Raw genomic sequence first — 19,180 nt, 5'->3', positions numbered from 1 at the left:
CATTTCCTTATCAATTTAGAGCTGTTTTCATATCGTAATCAGACCACGGCCCCCACAAAAAATAAAGATTCCAGTGGCAGCTCTAATGGTTATGTTTACTTTACTGCCACCTTAATTGCCTCACAGCGCGTATCGACTGCTGGTGTGCTCTGGGATGAACGACTCCAGCGCTGCGGCCCGCTATAGGAGGTTCACTCAGCTGCGGGTGTGGTCGACTCCCTTTGGTTGCTGGATCATAATTTTTTTAATGTAAATTACCACGGCACAACGAGGTACCAGCCTGCCAATACTTAACTCTTGAAGTGCTGGCGCCGTTGCAGCGGAAAATGGACGTCTCGCTGCGCCTATTAAAGCGTGTGTCCATAACTCATCCTCAACTCCTCCTGACTCGGTAGTAACCACACAGCAGTCTTGAATGTATCACATATGCCGTGCCCGGTGGTGAATCTTAGTATTGTTGATACACTGTAACAGAGTAGCAGCTGCATCTGGGACTCTGAGCCAGCCCCCAGGAGCAGCAGTGGCAGCGTGCTGCCTCTCATTGAGCTTTAGTTTCTGTTCTCTGGTGCATGGTTACTAGCGCTCCTGCTTGAGAGCTCAGGAGGCGCTATTATGCGTGACTATGCATGTCAGTGTGGTGATGCGGACCCAACACTGAAATGCGTTAGTCAAACGCATGATGCGTGGTACCCTGCAGGACTGTAAAGACAACATGCACCACATACTGATTTCCGGAATAAGCCAGAGTGGCTGGATTCCCCTTTAAAAAACAGTTCTTCCGTGCCCTGCCAAACTGGTGCATGTCTACGTTACATCTCATGCGGAGAACCCAGGTGGCTCACAGAAAACACAGCCACAAAACGATCTGTGCAGCTTTTATCACTACAGCCAATCTCTAAATAAGGCGCTTAGTACCAGTAACTGTGAGGGAGGAACTGAGAAAAAATTGCAACCCTGGGAAGAATATTCTACAGGAAAGAAAGTGAACAATTTCATCTTCTCCTAAACATGCAGTGTTAATTCAATTTAAGTCCATGTTCATTTGTAATTCTCCACGTCACCTCTGGCTTTTGAGAGGTAACTAACTGATACTTCTGTCAGGCTCTGTCACGTTTCGAAAGTGGTTTCTGTCTTGTTGTACAGGCCCTAATGTTTGCTACATTTGACTATGGCAAATTTATGTTGGCAGGCAATCCAATCTCATCCTTAACACCAATGTCCTCCTTAAAACCATCAAAGTCGGTATTAACCCGACAGCAAGCCTTCTCTTTAGAATAAGAAAATATGATCACATTTTCTCTGTACTTAGGGACCGCCATTGGCTTCCCTGAGAAGTAAGATTAAAGTCAAACTGGATTCCATCACCTTAAAACCAAACACCTATAAGAACTTGGATTCCTTGGTGAGGCCCTGAGGATAGCTGGTGCTGTTAAAAATGTAAGATGTCTACAGAAAAGACTAGTAACAAACAAATTCAAAAGCAGCCTGTGCTCCAGGGTTCCCCCTTCAAGTATACCAGAGATGCTCAGAGATACCCAATCCTATTCTGAAAAAAGCTAAACACCGATTTATACAAAGTTGACCTAAACTGAACCTAAGTAACCTTTCGCTCATGGTTCCTCTTATCTGACACGTATCTCTTCTTTCTCTCTTTTGTTTACTCCTCTTTCACCTTCTCTCTTCTCCTCCATTTTCTCCAAATCTTCTTTAAATTGCTCCCCAGATGTACTCTTTTCCTCAACTCTTTCACACTTTTAACATTGTAACCCCATCTTCAGTACACCACCACACCAGCTTCGACCTCCTTTTTTGGATTCCTACATGTATTATTGAAGCTCATTACATTGTTTTGTGCAAGAGATGCCTGCCATCTCTCTCTGTTACTGTATTTACAGTACGCTGACACCTTCTAGTTGACTAGCAGTCTATAAAAATACAAAAATATAAGGAAATATTTTGTTAAACTTTTTTTATATTTCTAGGTTTCTACCTGACGTTCTTTATCTCCCACCTGCATTGCGATTATTTAGTTGTGCATCTCACAACAATTTTAGTTGAGTTAAGCTTTGAGCTTGGCTTACCTTGCCTAAAGGTAAGGTAAGGGTACTTCAAGAAGGCTTGGCACGCCTGTAGCTGTGAAGGTTAGTGTGGGACCTCAGGGGAATATTAACAACGGCCAGCGATAATCATCGCTGGAGTGCTGATCGATAATTTTATTATCGCAGGCTATCTCTGATATTTATCGCGCTGGTAGCGCGTGATTAACAACGTGCTATTCCAGGGCGATAAAAATTCCAGAGATAGTGAGGTTATCTCCCTTTTGCAGGGAACATCGCTGGTTTTCCAGTGATGTTCCCTGCAAAAGGGCGATAACCTTGCTGATACGACCCACAGGGTCATATCAGCATAATCCACCCCCTATGTTAGGGATGGCTAATTCAGGATTTTAGCAGACGTTAGATTTTGGCAAAAATTGCAGTTTTCGCCAAAATCTAATGTGTGCTAAAATCATGTGAGCTGCCTTGTAAATATTGCAATGTAAACATCAGCAATATTTGCAAGGTAGTCCATCTGGGGTACGCACAGTAACGCCCACTTTGCATCTCATTGGAGATGCAAAGGGAGGCGTTGGGAGAAAGGGTGCTAACATGCGATTTTGCCTGTTAGCACCCTCTTGTAAATAGGGCGCTAGTTATATCTCTGCTTTTTTGGCTTTGTAAGCCAAACAAGCAGAGATAAAGCCCTTGTAAATATGCCCCTCAGTTTCTTGTTCCTCTCTCTCTCCTTGCTACCTAACCATAGTTTGCATGTCAGTCCTCTACCACTCTCACACTTCAGTCGTGCATAAAATTTTGTACAGCGTAAATTGACTAACAAGAGGTTAAATGTTAGGGTGATTCCAAAGAGTCCCTAATACATATCCATCCATGACAAGGAAACCAACTCAATTATTTTCCTTAAAGGAACGTTTTATGTTAAAAACGAACATATCCTTTTTAGTGTACAGATGCATATTGTGCAATACATTAAACTCCCAAAATATCCCATAGATCCCCATGCAGTTCTTTTCACAATGTTTTTTAAAGTTATGTAGACCATGAATGGAGGCGAAGTATTACAATAATACATTGAAATTACTGCAGAGTCCCAAGAAGAACTTAACTAGCTAATTACACCATCTCCCCACCGGATTCTGGATGACTACCACATGCTGGTTAGAAGAATTTAACACCTTGGGCCAGACTTATCACTTATCACTGGCATGATTGTCAGTACAACAACAACTTTGCCATGCAGATCCATCACCATTTAGCTAGAGCCAGAATGAATGAATCCAGCACTTGGCAGCCCTCTCTCCCAGCTGGATGCAGATCAATACAGCAGAACCCAGAGGTCGGAGCTCATTAATATTAATGAACTGGACGCATGGTACTGCAGTACAATGCATATGAGGGTTCCTTGAGAGACAACAGACCTCTATCTGGAGAGTACAGTGAACAGCAATGGGACTTCTGTGCACTATGGAAGGCCACCAGTAGAGGTGTGATGACCTTATTCTGTAAATGACTGGGCTTTCAATTTGAAAACAGCTATCACTACTAAGAGAGGGTGTACACGTTTGTTAAGTTGCAAAGTATGGCCCAATAGCAACAAAAGGATCTGCTAAATAGCAAGTGTCATTCTTTTTTTTTTTAAATGAAACGCTGACTCTGAATTGTTCCATTACTCAATGACACATCTGGCCCTGGTGTCCAGGCAGGGAAATGTAAACACGAATAAAATGACATACTTGCTGATACGCGTTTCACAGATTGTTGCTGGGACACCGTTGGCACAGGCAGGCACTTGAGGCGAGCAGTGTCTTTCCACTTGATTCCGTTTCTGAGCTGCGTGGTCCTCCTCATTCCCACACTGCATCACGGCAAACAAGAATCTCTGTTAGTAGGATAACTCAGACAAGACAGGGTTTAGATTTGCACAACATACTGTTCGCTTGATAAAGTGAACTCTATGGTATGGCATTTGTTTACTGTGTCCAGGAAAACAAACAGCTGTATAACACTGGAGATGAAATATGAGGTGTAGGTCTAGCAACATGTGCAAGAAGTACACACATTCATGTACTAGACTCTAATAACACTAATCATGGTCCTAATAATAATTTGTATTTAAATAGAGATTGCCAGTTTTGAATCCAAAAAGTTCAGGAAGGAAAAACCCAGGCTCTAGGTCTTCTCTTGATATGCTCCAAAATTGTAGAACCCAATTCAACTGCAAATCCACAATACACCATTCCTCTTCTACCAAGGGAACAACTCGAAAATCTAATTTTAAAGAAAAACACCATCATATTATTATCTCCTGACTACCAGATGAATTGGAAGAATGCCTTCCTGCATAGCCTTCGCCCTGGATCGTAACCTGCCCCCTCTGTTTCCCCCTTTCTGCATCTCCACCCATCAGCCCCCAACCTCCTTCTTCTGGTACCCTATCACTCTTTCCATTCCAGCCCGAAAGCCCCAGCCTTCTCTCAAGATCCATTCCGTCATTTTTGTGGCCTTGCTACAGACCGCTGGGTGTGGAAGACGATTCAGAAAAGGGGGTGGTGATGAACAGAGTGTCTGAATTAAGCAGACCACTCTTACCCAGTCCAAAGATCAGGGCTTGATCCATCACCGTTATTTAGCTCACTGCACCATCTCAGCTCAGAACCTGGCTATATGCAAATCAGTCTGTCCCTGGCCCAGTGCATCATGTGAACAGGGCAGACTAAACTACCAAGCCAATTCTTCACCAGAAAGGAGACAAGCTTCCGGGGACCGGTTTCTGGCATTTCAGCCGTCGTCGGCCCGGCTTGCTTGAATCCTGATGGTGCAGTGAGCAAGGGACTCATGTCTGAGTATACCCTGCCACACCTATAGTGGCCAAAAACGATTCAGAAAAGGGGGTGGCGATGAACAGAGTGTCTGAATTAAGCAGACCACTCTTACCCAGTCCAAAGATCAGGGCTTGATCCATCACCGTTATTTAGCTCACTGCACCATCCCAGCTCAGAACCTGGCTACAAGACAGCATTCTTCATGATACTTTGCAGAGCCAATCTTTGCTGAAAATGTGGTGGCTTTCATTTAAACTCAGTTTCCTTGCTCTTATTTTTTGCTTCACTCCCTCTTTGTTTTGACCAGCACACAGGAGCTTTTTGGTTTCATCGCCATTTGTCCCTCTCTCAACTGCATTGCATCTCAGAAAGCAGAGCTATGTTTAAACAACACCAGTTTGTTGCATTTCAGAGCCACCTAGTTGTCCCTAGAAAAACAACAGCAGAAACGTGAAAGATACCATAGCTATCTTGACAGGCATGGAAAAATACTGCAAATATGCTTTAGCAATGCCAACTGGTCCCGCTTGTATGTAAAAGTAAGTGGGAGTGATTGGCTGTGGCAATGCTTTTTTGTATAACACTCCTTTGCTTAATAGCTATCTTAGTGTTATATATAAATACTTATGCTGTTTCTACATTTTGTAAATAAGCTGTTACTATTAACCATAATTCAAGACGCTCCTGGTTAAGATACAAGAGGGAGCACATCCTATTAGTTACACATGTCCCCACTGAGAAACACCCAGCAGACCACATTTTTATGGACAGTGATCGGCACATCTAATAATGAAAATTGATAAGACAAAACTGAAATGCTACAAGCATGCAATGAGGCACCTCTATTTTACCTCTTTGACTCTTCTGAGATGGATGTAAGCAAACATGATGAATGGGTAAATGTAATAGGGTTGCCGTTTTTTACCTATAACGGGAACTACAAACTATTCACTCTAGTCAGCAGAAGTAACATTGAGTTTGATGTATTAAGCGACCCTACAATTACTGGTCAGTCACTGAACTCAATATGCTTTTGTATGTCTATGAAAACTACAGGACAAGCAATGTTGGAAAAATTAGGGAAAATAAAAACATTTCTCCTTTTAACGACTGTCTCAAGGAGGCATTATATTTTTGGCTCTAAGCCATGTCTATCATTGTTAGTAGACAAAGCTTTGCGTCAAAGCCTGTGGAGAGTAGCATGGGAGCACCCATGTACCATCCATGGAGCTCCCTATTGACACAAAGGAACACAAAGTAGCACAAAACAGTATTTGTGTCACTTTTTGACAACTTTCCATAATGTTAATATATATGTTGATGTATGCAATGATACATGTACATACAAAACGAAATTGAATCACTGTTGTCGAAATCCCGCGACATGACCTCTCCATTACCGAGTCAGAAATACGTGGTCACGCAGGCCCTGCCACCTATGTCTCAGGCCACTGATTGACAGATTACAGGTGGGGTGGCACGTATCCAGCAGGAAAAATATGCGAACACGAAAAACCCAGATTAGTCCCACAGATAGGCAGCAACACCACAATGGCATTATGAGATTGGCCGCAATAAAACGCACCTGGCCGGAAGGGGCTCATGTTCCCAAAACACCGTAAAGTTAGAAGCCACATGAAGCTAGGGACACTCAGTCATTCAGGACACAGCACATGCTACACACTTAGTGATCACACACTTCCCATGCCAGACATCTGGACACATTACCCACTGGTCCTCATTGTGTCCACGCAAGGTCGAGACCCACCTGCATTTGTCATGAGGTGGGAGTAATTTATGTCTTCCTGACAAGACTCACTTTCCACTCCTAAAATAGGATCTATGAATTGTTTTATGATGCTTCAAGAAATGTATAAAAAGACTTTGAAAACGATTATACTTTGAGTCACTTCTCAGATCAGATTTGATTAAACAACTGTTTCTGTAATGCCAAATGCCTCTTGTCTTTGCTTTTTCAAGGTACATTTATATTCGAGCAACAAGAGCATGTTGTGCAAGTAAGTAAATAGTTTATCGAGAACTTGCCCCAGTTTGCATCATTTTTTGTGAATTTGCACTGGTGCAAGCCCTATATAAATCTGCCCCTAGGGATCACCAAAAGCTCTGATGGTACAGTTCAAATACACTAATCTCCAGTTATGACAGAGAAATACATTGTGAAGCTTAAGTCTGCAATGCCTCAAATTATGAACTTCTAGGGTTGTTCCCTGGTTGAGGATGAGAAGAACTTGGTAACCACAAATGTTCTTGAAATTACAAAGAAAGAGGCAAGGGGTGTCTTACTAAACATGAGTCTAATACGGCTCAGGGACGAAGTGAGACCTAATGACGTTTAGACACATGATCACAAACTGGTAAGGAGGCTGAGTATTAACAAATGAGACCACAACACAGACTGTATTATTCTAAGGCTCAGCCATTACAAACTGCACGTATTTTTAAAGAAGAACAATAGACTGCAAAAAGAAGTATCAAATCTGAAACTGTTGCTCTGCCTCTTTTAGTTCTGAATTGGCAATGGCAAAAAATCTTCTAATATTTAAATGGCTTTATTATCATGAATTAATCTAGGACAATAGCTCCTTTAATTTACTTAGTTCTTTTTTGTGTCCTGCAAGGCTGAGTCTAATCTGAGAGCCTGTAAGCCCAGGATATTCTCTATTAGATATTGCTATTTTGCACAAAAAGGTTTATGATCAGTTAGCTTCTTTTTACTATGAGAGCCGAACCCCAATAATTAACTGAACCCCAATAATCTAGACACCCCGGAATTTCTTTTTGATGGTTCAGCTTTGGTTCAGTGGATTTGGCGGGAAGAGACACCACCCTGCATGACATCGATACCTTTCAATTAGAAGAGTAAATTTAAATTGTAACTGGGACCACTCATTAATAGAGTTATAGATCAATGAAAGTTATAACAGAACTCTTAATATAGGCAAAACAAAAAAATGCAATAAATGCCATGCAAGCCCAGATGCATAATGCGAAATCAGAACAGTAATAATCCTTCGGATCATCGGACCAGATTGCCTCAACTCGCGAATGTCCTTCTACACCCCCTCCCGCCAACTGCGCTCTTCCAGCCAAGCCTTCGCCACTGTACCTCGCATCAACAAGACCACCATGGGAGGCAGATCCTTCTCATACCTGGCTGCCAAAACATGGAACTCACTCCCCGCTTACCTTCGCCTCACCCAGAATCACCTAGCGTTCAGAAAGCAGCTTAAAACGTGGATATTTGACAAATAATCCACCTCCCCTTCCTAAGCGCCTTGAAACCCTCTGGGTATGTAGTGCGCTATATAAGTGTTATGACTTGACTTGACTTGACTTTTTTAAGCAGTTAAATCTCTCAAGATTCTAAGTGTCAAACACATATAGAGTACTGACAACATCCAAAAAGATAAGAGAAAGTCTCAATTAAATCAAACAGAGTCTCTGGAGTAAAATGGAAGGTCACTACTGAATCCCAGAAACCAGGTCTTTTATACACATTTTATGCATAACTATATGTAAAACTTCAGATGCAGCATGCCATAATTTTGGTTAGTTCCCACTGGGCACATCAAAAGCAGAATCGTCATTATTAAATCCCTAACACTAACCAATTTTCTAAGGTAAAATAATTCTTCCATTGGCTTCCTCAGCAACTGCAATCCTGAGATGTAAAATGCAATATGGAACTTTTTCAAACAAAGGCTTATACATCAATATTCTTCATCAGGCCTAACCTGGAACTTCCTATGGAATTCCTTCCAAATGATAACTAAAGAACACGAGGGAAAGCTTCATTTACAATACACACTTCCTAAGGAAAGTTACTATCTACGTCAGCACACTGTGCTCCGTGGAAACTGTGGGAAGAGAAGATTTGCAGAGGAACACTGATTTGGAGGGGGAATGAGCAGGAACGGAATGAACATAGCATCCGAAAACTGCATCCATTTAATAAAATGGTGTCTTACACGAAAATGTGGCATAACTATACCACATTATTATTCACACTTCAAAGCAATACAAATACGTTGTCTCAAGTGCACCATCATTAGTTCATCATATAAATTATGAATTCACTCAAATCTATCAACAAAATTTACTAATATAAAAAAGCATACATTACTTCCCCTACATTGTGACCATAGGACCAACTATTCTCATATGACCAACCTATTTGTATATACCCAAGTTTCATCTCATCTGCTTGAAAATTATTAATTTTAGTCACTTCAAAGCAGCCTCAAACCTCTTGTTCTTGTTAATGTATAATTTATTTATTTTAAATGTGTTACTGTTTTTAATTCTGCATGTTTATATCTACATAAAACAAACACCAGAAGGCCTGGTGCCCTCTAATACTAATGTTTTTCAAGGTCGCTTATTCGATACAACCTGATGCAAAAGATTGAGTCAATTCACTTACCATTTGAAAGGCCTCTGTGCAGTGCTAAATTGCTTTGCTTCATATGAGCGTCCGTGCAAACTCAAAGGCTGAAACGTGTCAAATATAAAAACGTACAAATGTACAGTTATACACACAGCTCAGCTTTTTGACATCATTATATCCTCTCATGGGTTATCCTCTTGCACCTAAATAGCTTTTTGGTGGCATGTTATTTGTATGGGAGAGCACTCATTTGAATTGAAACTTGCAGCGCATTCGCATTGCGTCTCTTCACGTTCTATCCATGTGCATGTTCGAGACAGAAAGCGCTTTACTGCACGTGCCTGCTGATAGGATGTGAAAGATTGGGTCTATAAAACATAAGTATCGTATACCGCATGCTACTAGTTCAGATATGTCGTTCTGCAGCGCATCGTGAAACTAGTATTGGTATTTCAAAGTGTGTTGAAAATAAACAATAAGGATGTATGACGTTAGCACGCATACTATTACCACGCATACCTTTACAACGCGGTATTTACAACGAATACCGTTACAACGCATATCGCTTTGAGGTGCTGGATAGTGGTAAGTATAATTTTATTTTCCAACTCCAGTCCCCGTGGGCACTAGGGAAGGTGTTGGATATAAAATTAAACGTATTCCCTATCCGAGAGCGCCCCCCCAGCGCAATGCATTGTAATGGTATGCGTGGTAATGCCTGCGTTGTAATGCGTGCTAAACGTTGTATACCAACAATACAATAGGCCAGCCAAATTACATATTTTTAAACGTGTTCATTAAGATATCAATTTATCATATGACTTAGCGCTAAACATTACTTTTCGCCACCACATATTCATAAATGTCATTTACGTCACACAGCTCGGATTACTTTGGCCTAGTTTGCTCTTTCTTTTGTGTCCATGACGCTCCAACTCTAGTATTGTTGCCCATTGTTTATGCCTACGGACTGTCTGCCAGCTGGGACCGTATTTACAAGAGGAGGAAGCGCCCAGGGCAGAGAGCTTGCCAATGGTGATGCAGGCTAAAGTGTGACAAATTTCAACTGCTGTGCTTAGATCCACTTGTCTTGCTGCAGCTTCCTTATTCCTGCACTCGCTGTGATCGCCCGGGTAGCATGCAGGTTACTGTTAATTTCGAGGAGTGCTTAAAGGACTCTCCCCATTTCTGTTACGAAAGGACCCTCCTGTCCTTTGTATTTCTCGCACTTCTAACCTGTACACCATTGATGGCAATTTTTGTGTACCCGGGCTAATGGGCAGTAATGCAGGCCTAGCCGATGTCTTTAAGACATTGCTCAGACATGCACGGCACTCATCTACTGAACTAATTAAAAACGTTTTTTCAGGGAAGTGCATATTATCATATTAAGAAATCATCTCTCATTAACACCAGGAGCAAGTCTTGTGACGTTGATGAACCCCTGCGGCTCAAGATTCATGTTTAAAATGTTATAAAAATGTATTTGGTTTATGGCAAATCAAGTTATTGATGTGGTTTGGCGCTGGATGAAAGGCAGCCTCTATTTAAATTAATGGTTTCAACCATGCTTGTTTTACATGCCAGTAATGCACTTTTGAAAATGCAAATACCTACTTAAAAATAAGGCCACCTTCCTTGCGCATTTAATCACATAACACATCATCCATTATCAAAATAAACAAATCTATTATTTCGATCTATTAATATGACCTTACATTTAATTAAATGTAGTCAACAATTTATTACTACAATGTGCCAACAGGCTCTGCGATAATATTTTTGAAAACAATGTACCTCCATGCTTCGTTATCAATAAAAATGTCCCTGATCCCGAATAGAGACTATTGAAGCTACAGTACATCATCCAGGATACTCAGCATAAACTGCATGTGCAATAGACGGCTACCTGATGAAGGCGTGTATGCCGAAACACGCTTTGTAGACATCTGCCGCACTGCCGCCATCAACTTTACGTCTATCGTAATGGATCTATGTACATATGTGTTGGTTTGATGAAATCATCTCTATGTACTATCTTTATGTAGTTACTATTATGAATTTTTTGATCTATCAAACAAATCATGAATAATATACAAAATAAGAAAATAAATTCATTTTGATACTTTATTGTGTGTGTATGTATCACCATTTATAGGGTGTTTTACTTAAGAGAATTTAGTATTTTTCAAATGTAGAGGTATTCTTATTACATAGACTATGGTTTATATCAGCATCTAGCTATAACCTTTCACACTAGTTCTATTTCCCTATGTTATAGCTAGCTGTTACTATAGGGGTCCCTTGTTTTCTAAAGCGTACACAAATAAATCAGAAGGTTTTCCAACGCGTGAGCTGGCCACATACAGTTGTCCATGTGAGAAGCACTGATTCTCCAAATCTAGTCCACACACTTGCAGCGATTGTCCTTGTGCGTTGTTGATGGTCATTGCAAAAGCGAGTTGCACCGTAAACTGTAAACGTTCAGTATTGGAAAGATTATGAGGGCCGTGGGGGGCCGGGGGGGCCGATATTTAACAAATTGTTATTTTTCTTTTTGCCAGAAACCTTTGCGGGAGTGTACTCAACAACTTTTAACAATTAAAAAAAATTAAAAAATCTTTTAAATTTTGCCAGAAACCATTGCAGGAGTGTACTCAACAACTTCCCAAAGTTTCATGGCGATCGGATGAATGGTGTAGTAATGCATAAAGGACAAACAGACATACTTTTGTTTTTATATATATAGATTGCACACATTTTTTGTTGTCCATGCTGCATAAATCCAATGTCCCTGATGTTAATGTGATTTTTCACAATGTTGCCAATTTGAAATAATGTACCAATATGGTTCGTTTGAGACATAAACAAATGTTTTCATTAATAAATTAATCATTTAAATGGAGATCCATGCAATCTTTCATAACATTTTGATCCTACCAGTAACTTGTTTGCATTTTCTAAATGGTTGGTATATATCTGTATAGGACATAAACATATATTGAGCCGTAAATAAAATAATTTACTTAGAGATCCACACCACATCAAACAATTCCATGCCTCATAATTCAACAACAAAGAAAGCCAATTTAACCCATTTATCTGTCGCACTTCCACCAACCCTATCATTTCTCCAGAACACTCCAACTATCCCTCTCATCTCTCCTCACACTCCCACTACCCCCTCATCTCCCAATCCCACCTCCTTTCTCATCCCTCCCTATCTATAATACCTGCTCACACATGCTAACTTCCTATTCTTTCTTGTGCTGTTCACTAGCCGACCTCTCACCTCCTCACCCACCCCGCCTGGGTGCCACACCCACTCATCCCTCTCTCTCTAGAGAGAGATCTCGTACCATATCTCATCCCTCTCGCTAATTCTCTCTTGCACACTCACCTTTCTATCTGTCTGCAGCGCTCAACCCTATCTATTCACCATGCCACATATTTCCACTACACAAATACACCACACAATACCACCCCGCACAATTCCACAACTAACAATTTCAATCTAACTCACATAATTCAACTCCACACCACATACATCCACCACACTCGAAACAAAAAGCACATGGGTAAAATAAATTTTCATTTACAACACCAATAGTTCTTCTTCGCACAAATGTGAGACCTATTGCATTGCAAATGCTTGTTAATTTTGTCATAGAAACTATATTTTTGCACGTTCATTATTCTATGAAATAGGTTTGACATAGGGTAGCACATGTAAGCTTTGGGCCCTATCACTTCTAATAACAACTTGTAATCGCTTTGCTGATTTTCACTGACATTGTTCCCATCTTATGTTGCAGATATTTCGTCATAAATGCTTTTAAAATAAACTAGAGACTTCTGCTTTCCTGTTGAGGGTTACCTTAGAGGTAAATCTTACCCTCTAATACAATAACATGTTTAAAGATGTAGACAAAAACGTCCAATTTGTTTACATGCTAAAATGTCCTGATAAAGTGTTATTATAAGTAATTTCCTAGAGTTACCTGAATAGTAAAACGCATTGACATAGTCAGTAGGTTTGGCGATTGCCCCCAACCATTCAGCTTTGTCAATGATCATTGTTTTAAAATAAATAAAACCACTGGCCTAAAGCAAAAATACTTTTTTGTCTCAAAAAGCAGACACTCCCCTCAGTAGTCCCTTGCACTTAAACTAACTACTTTGTTTGTGGATGTGCTCCATGTAGAACGGTGGAATGCTGGCATCGAAACTGAAGTTAGCCAATGAATTAAGTGGGCTGACCCACTGCCCCATGATTTATTCTGCATCTTATGGTAGAAAAATGTAAATGACACCATAAAAGACCAATGGATGAAGAGGCTTGCTGAAAGCTCCTATAAGTACATTATTAATATAATTTTAGTGAAATGAAAACGTCTTGGACAACACCAGAACTAAAAAGCAGGCAACATCATTGATGTTACTTTAAAGGCAAGTCATATCACATACTATTATTACTAACTTTAAAGGGTTAACTAATTGTAGCTTGATTCTTATTCATTCTGATTTCCCACCCGTACAGTCCTTCTAAAAGCCATAAATACAATACCTCAGACTGAAACACCTAGAACAAACCTGTTTTAATACTTAATATATAAATTTCAGTGGAATTGGCCACATGAACATGACTGTTTTATTTTTTTGTTAAACCTTGTTACTAGTCTTATTTGACTTTCAATAGTGCTGATTTGATACAGATTTCTTGGTGCCCAAAAAGGTGGTACTCCGCCGAGTACCAGAGGAATTTTAATATCTGATAGTATATAATTTATTTCGGTCAAAGGCCATAAAAGTTTCACACATAAAAAAAATGTCAGTTAACTATGCTCATCATACTATTAGCACACATAAAATAGTTGTTACATTTACGCAAAAATTCATCATACAAGGTTAAAGAAACCCACAGTAACATTTTCAAGGGTCATTTTCGTTTTTTTGTAGGTGACTGACCACATCATTAATATAGAGTGAGAACAGGAATTCTATTTTCAAGAGCTGCAGTTGCAGACTGCCAGTCTCCCAGAGGTGAGAGGGCATCACATGGAAAGTCTGCACAGAGGTGCTGGAGAAGCTGGGAGGTTGTCTTGGTACCTGAACCTGCTTGACCTGCTGAGAGAGGGGAGTAGGAAATACCATGGCAGGAGGATACTTCCCAGAGGAACTCAGCCACTGTACTACAGTGGAAGAGACAGACCATGAGTATGGACCAGTGACAAGGAGCTGACCCAAGTGCTGAAATGGGTCTCCCTATCTCTCAGATTACAGGTAAATCACCATGCTCTGCCCAAGAAGAAAGAGACAGAGCAACGTAGGAACTTTACCAAGTGCTAGAGCGGGTCTCCCTGGCTTCCTATTAATTCTTAAACCATAACTGGCATGCTGCGTCAAAGAAGGAGAAGGAAAGAGAGAGAGAGAGCGCAAGAGCGTGATAGTGGCTTCCAAAGACTATGCCCAGCACCTGACGTCCCATGCTGAATCTGCCTGCCAGCACAGGATCACCAAGGACAAAAGAACCACTCGCACTGGAGAGTGACTTTTAACTTGTTTAGGAAGGGGTTCTTGATTTGTGCCTGTTCCTCCACTGTAGCCTGCAGCTGCCCCTGCTAAACAGTCTGAGGTCCGTAACAGCACCAGAGAAAGGCAGAACCATCACACATACAATCTGGCGTGAAAGCCTCAAGCTGGGCAGCTCGAGGATGATATGCTGAAGTAACTGCTTCATCTTTGAGTTTGTACCCACCAGAATTAGGGCTCTTTTGGCTTTAGAAAAAACTACAGGCTTTTAAGGAATGGCCTATAGGCCACTGGCATAGAAGTCTGCTAACGCTATTCACAGCCCAGTAGTACTTGTTAAAAAATTCTTTTTGTATGGTCTTCTGTGTGGTATTTCATTTTGATATGTCAAAGTATTAAGCACTGAATTGAACAATCATTATTGCATTCTAATTGGCTCCTCTTTACTTCAAGTGCAGCATAAACCCTATGAGCACCATTTGCTTATGTGAGGGTTTCTCACAAAAGTGCAGCCACTGTCACACTGCCCTTGACTCTTCCCACCCCCTCTACTCATCCCAAACCTGCTGTTGTAATTTCCAAAAACTTTCTAGACCATTTCCCTCCACTAACCTTGTCATATAGCTACGTCTTTTCTATATACTGTGTTAAGTTAGCATGAGCTTATTAAATGTTTAAACGCCATTTTTCCTTTTGCTTCATTTTGCACACAACACATAATTGTTAATTTAGCTTTCAACTTAGAAGAGCGTTGTGATTTACTTGAGAAATAATATGTTATTGCTCTGATATCAGCTTTCCTTGGTACACTGTCTGCACAGTGAGTGCTGTAGCCTCCTAGGATAACTCGACACGGTGTTGTTGTGAGGTCTGGTCTTCGCACCTTCCTAGACATAACACAAATGCAGCTGCTGCCAAAATCTGGCTCTAAGCGGGTTTTATATTGCTTTGCTGAAAACACACGTAACCCACTTGATGGTGCTTCGCATGCAGAGAGCTGGTGGAAGATGATGTGATCCTCTGCCACCGAAATTTTGAGGTATGGGCCCGCCCTGCTAAAACCCAAATGAGACCTTCATAGATATAAATATACTATGCTAAATAGGGAGGGTGAGAAATAGGTGTTGTTAATTCCTAAACATTACAGCATCTTAGTATGCTGTCACCGTTCGGTTTTTATGGACTAGTAACTATGCTGATAACTTTGTTTCTTATAATATGTTTGCTTGTATTATATAAGATACTGCGTTTGAGAACCCTGCATAAGTAAATAAATATTTCAAATATGCACGTGTCCTCATTTACTCCACGTTCTGGATTGAAATGATTTTATAACGAAAGAGTGTTCATGTGTTCCATGGTACCTGAGGTAATCTAAGTTCATATTCTGGTTTGTCTAAACATTGGGAGATTGATATGACCAATGAGACACTGTAGCTAGCTCGGTAAGGGGATTTTGGGTACTGAGGTGAGTTTTGGGCCATCCTAATTCACGGAGGTTCCGAATCTCTATGCACAGTTCTGTAGGAGAACGGAATTCCCGCTACATGGCGCCCATACGTTGTTGGCCTTATATCATGACACTCGAGTAGTATATCATTCAATCCTTAACCCCTTCACTGTCGTTTCTGGAAAGCGGTGGTGTCGGAACAAACCTACCTATTTGTGAAATAGGTCTTTTCAAGCTTGATTCTTACTAAAACGGTTTCCTTGAATTACTACCCAGTTGTGCTACAAAGTTTCCTTTGTTTTTCTAAGTTCCTGTGCTGTCATGGCCAATGCTGTGGACATTCCGCAGCATAGTCGCATTGCGGTGCGACATCATTTGCGGATTTACAATGTACCTTTGGAAGGCTTGGCTGTGATCATGGTGGTGAGTGCGGATGCTGCTTACCCTTACGAACTGTTTTATTCATGGGTGACATTTCCGGAGGTGGAAGCGAATTCTGGGGTGTTCCACACGTACACTCCCACGGTTGTACCGAATGAATATACTCCGTACAGGCCATAGGAAGTTCCTATTTACGTTTGGCAGCATCGAGTTTGGTTTGGTGGCGCCCTACCCCATACTTTGACCGTTCCAAGGTTAGGTCCTTTGTCCATTCCAGGCGCAAGTTGGCCTGTTTTGGCTGGATTTACTCCTCATCCTCTACACGGCAATTGTAACCTAGCTGAACTTCGAAGACTACATGTAGTCTCTATTGCAGTGATTAGAGCCTTAGTGCATTACATGGGCCGTAATCTTCCGGGTGGAGCCCCGGGGGGTGCGGCGCTTCCGGCCGGACAGGGTGGTTTGACACTCAGTCCCGTCATGGTCAATGCTGTAATGGGCAAGAAGCCCCAGGATAAGGATGATTTTCCTTTCTGGCATGCCGAGAAATTTGACCAGCTGGAAGCGGTATTTCCTAATACGACTCCTGGTGAAAAACACCAGATTCTAACGCTTAGTTTGCCGAAAGATTTGGCCCCTGAACTAGTTGACTGTGAGACCTGGGGTAAGACTTTTGCAGCGGTCTATGCGAGGTGCTACAGCACTCCTTCTATGGCAGTGCTGCCTACGGTCCTTAAACATGTTCAAGATGATCACGGACCAGAGTCTGCGGTTGAGTTGGGTATGCGCCTGTGTGGCACCTTTGATGTGGTTTGCGATCTCATCCTTGCTAATGTCAAGGGGGATGCAGTGAACTTTCAGGTTGCAAACGCTTTGGCGGCGCTTCCTGATGCCGAGAAACCTAGTCCGTTAGCGAAAATTATTGTGGCGGCTTATAAAACCGTGGGTCGCAATAGTAAGGCTCTTAATCCTTAAAAAAAGCAACCCCAGGGACAAGCTGCGGAAACGGAAGTTCAGCCCAAGTCCAAGAAACAGAATTGGCCAAAAAACAGAACCAGGGAAAGCAACAGCAACAACAACAAACACAAGTTTCTCGTCCGGCGTCTCCGTTGCCTGCGCAATCTGAACGTGTTTATGACTTGCACGATCGCGCGATGATTAAATCTCCTGATCGATTTCAGGCTTCTGATCAACGCTCTCCTCGTTCCTTTCAGGACTCATCGGCCTCAACGACCGGTGGTCGAGGGGGCGGCAGGGGTCGGGGTGGCCAGCAAGGACGTGACCAGCCCCGCCCAAAAAACGGTGCAGGAAAGCAGGAAGGCTCGACGCCGAAGGGACCGCAGTTTGCCAAGAAGAAAGTCGTGGCCTTAACAGCGCATCGATATGCCACAGATAGTGAGAACGCGGCTTCGGAATCTGACGTGGGCTCTGACCTTGCTGGACAGCGCGGCGGAGATTACCATAGTGAGAGAGGCCCTGCGTCCACTACTGAAGGTGACAGCGCCTGATATTTATGTTGTGATCGAAACAGCTGATACAAGAGTTGCTCCCCCTGATAGACTTTTTGAAATTGTCCTGTTAATCGAGGGTGACATACAGCGAACCATAAAAGGGGTATTTTGGGAAAATCTTTCGTCTACGTATGACATTTTGCTTTCGGAGGCTGACTGGCCCCCACCTTTTGTTCTCGCAGCTCCGCAAGGGGAGGAAGTAATCCTCCCCAGTTTCACGAACACGGTCTCGAAAGAGGATGCGCTGCATTTTGCAGAAGAGCGGGCTCTGGCTCTAGCGCCGGCTGTGTACCGCAATCAATGTGGTTGGGATAAATTGTCCCCGAGCCACGAGATTCCTTTACAGTTTCAGCCGCAGCCTCAACCTCAATATCCCATACGGCGTGAAGCCAAGGCTTCCGTCGCAGCAATCCTTGAACAATTGGAATATCAAGGTGTAATTGAAACATGTGTGTCACCGATGAACAACCCTCTTTTTACTGTGAACAAGCCAGACGGTTCATATCGTTTGGTGTTGGATTACCGGTATTTAAACTCGCATTGCCGTAACTGTGCAGTACAAGAATACTCACGGCTCTGCCCTAGGGAATAGTCTTGTGCCGAAGCAGTTTAAAACCACGCTTGACATTTCCAATGGTTTTTATGCTCATAGATTGGATGGTCTAAGTTCCCAATGGACCTCCTTTACTTGCGGCGGTGTCAAAAAATAATTTCGGCATTTGCCTATTAGCTATAAGAATAGTCCGGATTTTCACAGCCCGCATAGTCTCTCTTTTGGAGAGAATCGACCCGAATGCATGTTCGTATGTGGATGGCATGAATCACTGACACAATTTCGACCTCCAAAATATCGACCTACAGGAATATCGAGTCAAAAATATCGAGGGCAAGAATATCGACATACTATCTACAACATGGTAAGTACAAAAATATCGAAAAAATAATATAGATGTTAAAAATATCGATGTTAAAAATATCGTTTTTTTTTACATATAAATGTAAAATAAAGTAAATAACAC

General features: G+C 41.7%; 1 protein-coding gene across 1 annotated transcript in view; it reads right to left on the bottom strand.

The window, feature by feature from the left end:
• AFF3 (ALF transcription elongation factor 3) overlaps positions 1 to 19,180 on the bottom strand; it is a 2,122,574-nt gene that overhangs the window by 154,342 nt on the left and 1,949,052 nt on the right. Inside the window, exon 12 of the mRNA XM_086936175.1 lies at positions 3,791 to 3,912. Within this exon, the coding sequence (XP_086792301.1) occupies positions 3,791 to 3,912 (122 nt within the window). The remainder of the gene's footprint in view (positions 1 to 3,790; positions 3,913 to 19,180) is intronic.

The sequence above is a fragment of the Lissotriton vulgaris genome, chromosome 8 (assembly GCF_964263255.1).
Source record: "Lissotriton vulgaris chromosome 8, aLisVul1.2, whole genome shotgun sequence".
NCBI lineage: Eukaryota > Metazoa > Chordata > Amphibia > Caudata > Salamandridae > Lissotriton > Lissotriton vulgaris.
The sequence above is the reverse complement of the archived record's forward strand: the minus strand, read 5'-3'. Positions and strand labels throughout refer to the sequence as shown.